Source organism: Biomphalaria glabrata, chromosome 10 (assembly GCF_947242115.1).
Source record: "Biomphalaria glabrata chromosome 10, xgBioGlab47.1, whole genome shotgun sequence".
NCBI lineage: Eukaryota > Metazoa > Mollusca > Gastropoda > Planorbidae > Biomphalaria > Biomphalaria glabrata.
The window spans coordinates 37,084,102-37,094,910 of NC_074720.1; the positions used below are offsets into that span (position 1 = coordinate 37,084,102).

At 33.5% G+C, this 10,809-nt stretch overlaps 1 protein-coding gene across 4 annotated transcripts in view; it reads left to right on the forward strand.

The window, feature by feature from the left end:
• Positions 1–8,807, forward strand: part of LOC106066101 (probable serine/threonine-protein kinase DDB_G0282963) — a 30,252-nt gene extending 21,445 nt beyond the window's left edge. For all 4 annotated transcript variants that reach the window (XM_056043997.1, XM_056044000.1, XM_056043998.1 and 1 more), the window contains exons 22-25: positions 2,011–2,205; positions 2,794–2,841; positions 3,048–3,167; positions 3,351–8,807. In XM_056043997.1, the coding sequence (XP_055899972.1) occupies positions 2,011–2,205; positions 2,794–2,841; positions 3,048–3,167; positions 3,351–3,429 (442 nt within the window). In that variant the 3' untranslated portion in view covers positions 3,430–8,807. The remainder of the gene's footprint in view (positions 1–2,010; positions 2,206–2,793; positions 2,842–3,047; positions 3,168–3,350) is intronic.
• The last annotated feature ends 2,002 nt before the right edge of the window (positions 8,808–10,809 follow it).

Sequence of the window (10,809 nt, forward strand, 5' to 3'; positions counted from 1 at the left end):
GATACTGGAACATTGGAGATTTTTCAGACATTCGTAGGGAACAAGGCAGCCAAGACCATCAGGGATACAGGGAGCACTATTATTGGAGTGAATAAGGATTTAGTGGAAGACCATGAATATACAGGCGAATCTAGGAAGTGTGTTATGTTTAATGGGAATATTGTACAATTACCGATTGCTAAAGTTAGTATAGACACACCGTATTTTAAGGGGACAGTGGAAGCTTGTGTTGTAGATCAGGGTGAGATAGATTTAATTATTGGGAATATTCATGGGGTGAAAATATGTTCAGTAAGGGAGATTGAGAATTGGAAGAAATATTATGGGATAAAGTTTACGCGAGGTAGAAATGGGGATGTGGAAGAAGACATAAGATCTCATACATCAGATGACATGGGTAGCAGAGAACACGAGAAGAAAGAATTAACAGATAAGGTAGAAAGCAATGCAATAGGAATGGGTCCAAATCAAAGTAAAGTAAGGCAATCAGTGGTACAGGGAAAGCGATTTAAACCCACATATAGACGTACAAGTCCATACATCTTATGCTTTAATTGTGGGAGAAGGGGGCATATTAGAAGACAGTGTCAACAGTTAATTAGAATTAAGGAATCAAGGTACAATAGTGGAGAGGCGTATACGAGAAAAGAGAGGGATATTAGCAGCCTAGAAAACAGTACAGCTAGATCATTCGGTAGTAGGATCACAATGGGACATCATTGCAAAGGAGGGAAGCGGAAAGGATGGCATGTCAATAATGTTAGAATTATATAGATATGATTAGAAAAGGTAGGACTGATGGACACTAATTATTGTTCTATTCTACAATGAATAAATATATGTGTAATGAAGTAAATATTGTTGTTACATATACATATAGGTTAAGGATACTACATTATAGAAGTTTGTAAAGGCTACATAGGAAATGTAAAAGAGTATAAATACTGGAAAGTAGATACGTAGATGTTGCACAATGTATTTAATTATGTGTGGTTCTGTTGGATTATAATTATTCTATTAAAATTACATTTGTAAGAAAATTATCGAAATGATGTGGTAGAAATACATAAAAAGAAACGTCAAGACTGGAATTATTATATAGGCCTGAGGATACTAAGACGTAAATAGCATTGGATTAAATGATTAAATCTATGGTAGCCTATGAGGAGTGTTGTTAGTTATAAACTGGGTCATGTTGTTGAGGCTACAATATACATGGAGCAAGATAGACCTTGTTTGTTAACTATGTGATTGCGACTGGAATGATGGTGTTTGTACAGGCATAAAATTATGAGTGGGGAGTTGTATTAATAGAAATATGATTACTTAAAGATATATGTTAACAGAAGTGGTTTCAATTGCTCATAATAACAGTTATTATTGTGATGAATATAATTGTTATTCCATGTTGGAATTGTATTGGTATTAACATGACATTGTGTTTGAGTTTGTTTAGTTATTACATTATGGTTTTATATGTTACCGATTTTTTTTAACTTGGAATAGTCTGATAATATATTCAGTGATTTGTATTTTGGACGTTCGATGTACATCGAACTTGTTAAACAGGGGGGGTGTTACGTGCGCATCTTAGTGTGAATGTGAAATGGTGCGATTGCGTGTTGAAAGAAGGAGAACCGAAATGGAGGACTATGAACAAGAAAGTGTTTCCAGTGTTAATAAAGATTAAAGTATTTATAAACTGTGATTTGTCGTTTACATGTCTAAAGAGTCTCATCCAATATGAAAACGTAACAATGTTCAAACCTTGATTGCTTCTTAGTAAGTACCTTGCGATCTATAGAGCAGATGATGTAAAGGTAGCCTTACTGTCATTCAAAGCAGCCCATTTGGTGGTGCTCCCACCAGCCCAATGGGTACCAGCTCGCCAGGTATTTTCCCGAATGGTTATATAGCCTCTGATGCAAACATAGATGGTTTGGAACTCCTGGTTAGTCCATCCTGGTTAGGGTTTCATGATATTGAAAGAGTTACATGCTATATTTTCAGAGATCTCAAAGGAGCTAATGTCATGCTGATGCCCAATGGTGTGATTAAACTAATAGACTTCGGCTGTGCCAAGAGAATGTGCATCAATCTCAGCATTAGTCAGGTAGAGATTTTAAAGTCAATGAAAGGGACACCATTCTGGATGGCTCCAGAGGTGGTCAATGAGACCGGACATGGCAAGAAGTCTGACATATGGTAAGTATGTGTTCGATTTCACAGACAGTTTTATCATTTCTTAAAATTAATAAAACATTTGTTTAGAAGTTATAAAATGTGTTCTTATTAAGATAATAATGATATTATATAATAACTTTTTATCAAATGGCTATGCACACTAGTTTGATCCGGATTGTTATGTCTCTCTAGTTCTCTCCTATCCACTGTTTATCTTAGGCCTTTGACTTTTTCTCTTGGTTATGCATTGGTAGCACTCACTTTGTATCATGAAAAATAATTCGCAAACCTCTGGTTTTTAGACTCTAGACTTAAGAGAATGTAAATTACCTCTGGACTTAACGTCATCATTTTTTGTTATTAGATACTTCTTTTGCTCAAAGTCAAAAGGGAAAAGAAATTGCTTTTTCCTCAGTCATCTAGAACTTACCAGTGTCATAATGTTGTCCACATATTTTGTTTACATCACATTTGTAGCTATTTAAAATGGTATAGAGCTTTTTGAAAAACAAAATTTTAAATCTCAATTTGGCAAATTTTTTTAAAATTTGGTAATTGCATTAATGTTTTAATCTCGTTGGTGACTTTCTACTTTTTCTTTTCTCTCAGGAGTATTGGCTGCACTGTGTTTGAAATGGCTACAAGAAATCCTCCATGGTAAAACATAAAATAGTGGCATTAGGTTTAAATGGGGTTTTTTAAATATTGAAAACTACATTGAAATGAAGATAACTATCTCAAAATGTATCCAAATGATTTAAAAACTCTTACTTTTTAGTCTCTATAGTTTATCTCTTTTTGATTTTGCATTCATTCAAAATAGTTTTGATTAAATACAGAACAATAATATTATTAAAAATTAGGTCTGATATGAATCCTATGGCAGCCATATTTGCCATTGGCTCTGCGACTAGACCAGTGCCGACATTGGATGAGAAGTTTTCACCAGAAGCCAGAAATTTTGTCCTCCAGTGTATGACAAGGTAAGTACAAGAAAAAGTTTGAGTCAATTTTATTTTTATATAGAATCATCGCACAAATAAAAATGCTTTTTTTTACTAACACTTGTAAATTTTCTGTATCAATTTGCTTAAAAAAGATTGTTTCTTTTCTTTTGCCTTCCTTTTTTTATCAACTTCCAATATTTTCTAACTCTTTACTTTCAGAGATCAAGAGATCAGGCCAGATGCTGCTAGTCTTTTACAACATCCATTTATAACAAAGAAATTTATTAGGAAAGAATAATACATTAATGTCTGGGGTTTTTATTCTTCAATGCACAGTTTTGGGGCATTAACATATATCCATTTAAGTTAATAAAGATTGTCATAAGTTGCACACAGTTTTAAACTGCCATCCAGCTCTTTAAAATTAATGTATCATTTACTATGTTAGTTGAAAGGTCTGTTAAGCTAATTATATATATATATATATATATATACTTACTTTTCATCAAAATGTATCTCTTTAAACCATGAGTTACAGTTATGTTTTAAGTATTGGTTATTTGAATAGCAAAATAGCATATGGTTACATTAAAGAAAGTTATAGGTCAACAGGTGTGATGGGAATGCCTATCTTCACATACCATGCAGAATAGGAAATTCAAGGGCCCACTTTCAAAGATTATGGCCTATTCGGATTTTAGCAAGCATGGAAGACACCTGCAATGATCTCAAGGAGATTAAAGATGGCTAAGCATCAGAGACTAAGACTACTATTAGGAGTCACAGATGTTATGTCAATTAGCCCACTTAATAAAGTTGTGACAAAACATTTCTTAAGGGTTGTTGGATATGTTCTTAGACAAAATGAAGCAGGATTCAGAAAGATAATAATAACACCTAGTCTAAAATGATTAAACAGGGCCATCCTTGTAAAACGGCATTGCACCTTTATGAAAGACAAAAGCATTGGGCATCCTTCATAGCATCTTGCTCTTGGAGTGCTTTCTGACAAATTTGCTTGTAAATTATGTCATTAAAAAAAGGTTTCATAATTCTCTGTCATCCCTCAATATCAGACTAGTTTTCTAGAATGTGAACTCATGTACTTTTAAAACCACTATTCTGCTGTTAATTGATTGATGGCTTCTTTATAAGAAGTATTGGATGACTCTATGAAGAGAATCTATTGTTGTTTTTCTGGTGTGAATGAACATTATAACATAGTTATAAACCTAACATCTTAACTTGCTCTATTTCCACTATGTCAAAACAGCCAAACCTGTAAAACTGATAAAAAGTCAGTTGTTCAGAATTTTACAAGATGTTAACAACATTCATAAAATGTATTGATATAATGACATTACATTAATAGATTGATATTAACTTGATACATTGATCTGATAGACTGAATTTAACAAGAGGTATTCAAAAATGGTCTTGATAAATTGTTATTGACTTGATACATTCACATTGACTTGATACATTGTCTTTGACTTGATACATTGTCATTGACTCGATAGAATAAAATTGTAGCAGTTAGATCACAAATTGTCTTTAATTCTAAACAAATGTGTCAACAGTGCCTTTATCAATCTGTTCATTCTGTGATTGTAAAATATCTTTCAATTTGTCATGTCCTAAATATAGTGTCACTATGCAGGATTTGTTGCAATTTTTAAATTAAGATGGTCTCTGCAATATATAAATGTATTGCTGGACATTTAATTTATTAACTACTTTGCTTTTTTATCTATGGATAAAAGTTATGTTTATGCTACCTATCCAACTTCAACTGTGTTAGTATTAGCCACTGTATACATTTTTACAGATATTTATTCACTTAAAATCAATGCAGTTACTATTGTTGATTCTTGCTTTTTGATAGACATTTTATAACAAACTGCTGATTTGTAGTGTGATATTTTTTAATTGAATTTTTATTGTATAGTCACCTAACTTTGTTGAATTGGTTGAAAAAAATGTTCTTGCAAATATTTGTGTTTATGTCGTCAAATGAATTTATTTTATTAATATATTTTTGTTTTGCCATTGTTTTTAAGGTAGAGAGGTTATGTCATTGAACAGTTACATTAGGTGTTATAAAAAGTATCCAGCTGAATATAGATATTAGCATTTTATTTACTGTCTACAATTTATCATTGTACTGCTCACAAATTGTTTGACAATGCTTACCTTAATGTCAAAGTTCCTTTTTTTTAAGGAATTGGCGGAGGTAAGAGTAATTATACATTAATTACAAGCCTTTTCATTTACTTTAAAACGAAAGTAAATCTACTTTGTCTGTTCACTATTTTTCAGCACCATGTTGCTATACTTTGTAATTTTCAAGATAGCTAATCCACACTTTTTCAACCATTTTTGTTTGTAAGTTTTATAATCAGTTAAAGCTAGAGGATATTTTATAATATGGACCTGATTTTGTTAGAAAGACGTCAGATTGTGTTGGCATACAGAGAAGTCAGTTTGATGGCAAACCTCCTGATGATCTAGACTCCAGACCAGTGTTTCCCAAACTGTGTTCCACTGCACCCTAGTGTTCCACGAGGCCTGAATAGGTGTTCCATGAACTTCTTCAATAATTAACTAGTAGACCACCCTAAAAATTAATCTCTGAAGTAAATGAAGGAAAAAAAGATTTTTTATTAGTTCTTCTTCATAACAAAATAAATTCTATAACATCTCTTTAAACTTTGAACTGATCATGATCCTGAATCTAATTTGAAACAATGATACAATAAAAGATCAACCATTAAATGATATCTGGTTGAGTTTTTTTGAAGAGCACCACAATATTTAAACAAGCTATTGTTTTTATTACTTCAGTTTCATACAATCTATTTATGCGAAGAAAGATTTTCTTATTATGTTACAACAAAGTCAAAGTACAGAAAGAGGCTTAGATGAATTCTCAAGTATAGAATATGAAGAATGGTACAAAGTAAAGCTTTAAAAAGAGGCCAGTAAACTTTGGGTCTGTCTCCTCAGATTAGTTTAGTCTAAGCACAAGAAGCCTAGTTGACTAAACTCAGACTCAGAACACCCTTATAGTGCACAGGAAGCTGTCTAGTTGTTACAGATTTTACTTTTAGTTGTTGTAATGAAATCATACAAAAACAAATGCATAATTTTTTTATTTAAAAAAAAAAAAAACTACTTTGCTAAACACTTAAGTCTCATGAAATGTTTTGTTTGTTAACACAATTTGGTTGTAAAGATTTCAGGGTAAATGTATCGTATAGATTTTAATACTTGACTTTGACAATCATTTATTACTTTTGTATCCATTTTGTTGTAAAATCAATTAAAATGTCTCATTCATTGCTGGATTGTTTTGTTTTAGCAAATAATTATTTTGTTTTGGTATTTATATATGTTAGTGATGATTGTGTTAACACAGTGTAGACAACAATGAATAGCCATACTTGTAATATTCAGAAATACATTAGCAAAGAACTAGCTCTTTTTTTAAATGTATTCTTGTAACATTTATTAAATCTCTTTTAAAATTGCTAGCATTTTAAAATAATGCATTACTTTGCGATTTAGTTTCAATTTTCAAAGAATACAGTTTAGTTTAAAATGTTTGTAGTAACTTCTAGGAAGTGAAATGAGATGTATTACTTGAGTGAATGGCATTTCCTTAAAGAGTTGTCTCCCATTAAATCTATGTCTCCCTAGATAGCCTTGGCTTCCACATATATAATGAACATATGACCCAATGCACCAAAACATTACCTAAGCATTATTTAGATATTTTGAAATGCTGTAATCATATTAAGCCATTTAAAAGAAAAAAATCTGATAACAAAATTGTATCAAATTTTTTATTTATTCAAATAAACAGTATTTTGTTTTCAATCATTCATTTGAGATATTATAAAGAAAATGTTAAATAACATCTTTAATTAAATTTATTTTGGCACTTTAAAAAAAAAAAAAAAAAAAGTTTTTTTGACTTTTGGTAATTTTTTGGTCACAGAGAGTCACAGCAGCAGACTGAATTAAATGACCTTAAACTTCCTTTTAATATTTCTTGCCACATTGCCAGATTTTTTGCTTTTATCTGATAACAAAACTCTTACTGCTGAATGTACATTAAAATATATTTTAAAACCTTTTTCATAAAGTGACTAATTGACTTTTTATTATTTTAACAAATAGATAACTTGCAAAAAGTTAACCTGCTACAGATGCAGTAAAAAGAAAAAAGCAGCTTTTAACATAAATTGATGTAGCTATAAGAATGTAGCCTGATCTCTATGTGTTTTCCACTATGTTGCTATACATTTGTTAGTAGAAATGGTTGATTTTGATGGGAAGTAGATCCCTCAAGAATGAGAAATTGTTCCAAAGGCTCAGATTTATTACATTCTAGTTATTATTGATATTTCTGGAAAACTGCTGAAATATTAATGCCATGAGACCAATGTATGATTAGACGCCATGTTGCTTATGTATAAATATAAATGTTAGTTGATCATATGACTTGTGTATAAATACAAATGTAGTTGATCATGTGACTTGTGTATAAATATAAATGTTAGTTGATCATGTAACTTGTGTATAAATACAAATGTCGTTGATCATGTGACTTGTGTATAAATATAAATGTTAGTTGATCATGTGACTTGTGTATAAATGTAAATGTTAGTATGTCACAAGACTAATGTATAAATATTAATGTTAGTTTTTCATGAGACTTACATATAAATATGAATTTTAGTTTGTTGTAATTCCTGAAGACGTTTTTTATTACCTTGCGTATATTAACTCACTTTATCTGTCTGTCTGGTCAAAATCTTTCTCTCTTCCAAGTTCCCATTGTTGGATCAATTTGAAACTTTACACAATTATTCTTTGTCAATAGACAATAAATTAATTAATCAAAAAATTAACTACTTAGTTAATCATTTGTTTATTAATTAATATAGATTTACATGGAAAGAGGAGAGAATTAGGTCATTTGATAAAAATATCAAACTAACAATGACTGATAAAGACCTTCAATTTTTATAAGTACTTAAATAGCTCAGTGGCAAAACACGTTGACCTCCCATCATGGAGACTCTAGTTCAAATTCTGACTCTTTTGAAAGTATAGCACGGAAACTTTTTGCCAGATGATTGATGACATGATTGATTCTAAATAATTGATGCAATTTCACTTATATGCAAGGTTTTAAAAAGTATTTTTATATTTAACTTGTTTTAGAAGTGTTGACAAGGTACCAATTTTAAAAAAATGCCATTAAAAAAGTAGGTAATCTCATTAAACATACATATAGATGTAGCTGAACTCCAGAATTATATGTCTTACGTCGTATGAATAGTATCTCATAAGAAGCAAATAAAAGGTGGATATGCTTATGCATATTCTCTCCATATTTTGTGTATACTACCCTTCTGTATTGCTAGAACAATCTCCAGCTCAGTATTATAGGGATCCAGTAGTGTCAGATATTGCATTATTATGTTGATATTTATTAATTCTGCTAATACCCTGTCTTGTATATTTTATAGATATGTGTATGAAGAAAGATTTTGCAAAATATTTTTTCTATGTTTGAAACTGAAATAAAATCTACAATTTCAATGCATGTTTGCCTTATGTAAGCTAATATTATTTGACAGTAATTAAATTTTTTTTTAATTATAAGTACATGTTATATTTTGAATTGAGAAAATGTTTGGAACTTCAGTTTTTTTGTTTGTTTGTTTGCAATTAATTATATATGATTGTAGCCAGGGGGTTTTAAGGCCCCCCCCCCCCCCCCAAAGAATAAAAACTAAAACAAAACTACAATTGCCTAATTCCATGATTGTATATATCGAGGGATGGGGTTTGATGTTCAGCCCCTGTGACCACTGGTGGTGTGAGATTCAAGCCCCCCCCCCCAATAAAAAATTTATCAAAACTATAGCTACCACATGAGTGTATCAATGGGGGATTTTTATTTTCTGCCCCTTCTCCACTTCCCTTCTCCACTTCCCTTCTCCACTTCCTTTCTCCACTTCCCTTCTCCACTTCCCTTCTCTACTTCCCTTCTCTACTTCCTTTCTCCACTTCCTTTCTCCACTTCCCTTCTCTACTTCCCTTCTCCACTTCCTTTCTCCACTTACCTTCTCTACTTCCTTTCTTCACTTACCTTCTCTACTTCCTTTCTCCACTTCCCTTCTCCACTTCCCTTCTCCACTTCCCTTCTCTACTTCCCTTCTCTACTTCCTTTCTCCACTTACCTTCTCCACTTCCCTTCTCCACTTCCCTTCTCCACTTCCCTTCTCCACTTCCCTTCTCTACTTCCTTTCTCCACTTCCCTTCTCTACTTCCTTTCTCCACTTCCCTTCTCTACTTCCTTTCTCCACTTCCCTTCTCCACTTCCTTTCTCCACTTCCCTTCTCTACTTCCTTTCTCCACTTCCCTTCTCTACTTCCTTTCTCCACTTCCCTTCTCTACTTCCTTTCTCCACTTCCCTTCTCTACTTCCCTTCTCCACTTCCTTTCTCCACTTCCCTTCTCCACTTCCCTTCTCTACTTACCTTCTCCACTTCCCTTCTCTACTTCCTTTCTCCACTTCCCTTCTCTACTTCCTTTCTCCACTTCCCTTCTCTACTTCCTTTCTCCACTTCCCTTCTCTACTTCCTTTCTCCACTTCCCTTCTCTACTTCCTTTCTCCACTTCCCTTCTCTACTTCCCTTCTCCACTTCCTTTCTCCACTTCCCTTCTCCACTTCCCTTCTCTACTTACCTTCTCCACTTCCCTTCTCTACTTCCTTTCTCCACTTCCCTTCTCTACTTCCTTTCTCCACTTCCCTTCTCTACTTCCTTTCTCCACTTCCCTTCTCTACTTCCTTTCTCCACTTCCCTTCTCTACTTCCTTTCTCCACTTCCCTTCTCTACTTCCTTTCTCCACTTCCCTTCTCCACTTACCTTCTCCACTTCCCTTCTCTACTTCCCTTCTCTACTTCCTTTCTCCACTTCCCTTCTCCACTTCCTTTCTCCACTTCCCTTCTCTACTTCCTTTCTCCACTTCCCTTCTCTACTTCCTTTCTCCACTTCCCTTCTCCACTTACCTTCTCCACTTCCCTTCTCTACTTCCTTTCTCCACTTCCCTTCTCTACTTCCTTTCTCCACTTCCCTTCTCTACTTCCTTTCTCCACTTCCCTTCTCTACTTCCTTTCTCCACTTACCTTCTCCACTTCCCTTCTCCACTTCCCTTCTCCACTTCCCTTCTCCACTTCCCTTCTCTACTTCCTTTCTCCACTTCCCTTCTCTACTTCCTTTCTCCACTTCCCTTCTCTACTTCCTTTCTCCACTTCCCTTCTCCACTTCCTTTCTCCACTTCCCTTCTCTACTTCCTTTCTCCACTTCCCTTCTCTACTTCCTTTCTCCACTTCCCTTCTCTACTTCCTTTCTCCACTTCCCTTCTCTACTTCCCTTCTCCACTTCCTTTCTCCACTTCCCTTCTCCACTTCCCTTCTCTACTTACCTTCTCCACTTCCCTTCTCTACTTCCTTTCTCCACTTCCCTTCTCTACTTCCTTTCTCCACTTCCCTTCTCTACTTCCTTTCTCCACTTCCCTTCTCTACTTCCTTTCTCCACTTCCCTTCTCTACTTCCTTTCTCCACTTCCCTTCTCTACTTCCCTTCTCCACTTCCTTTC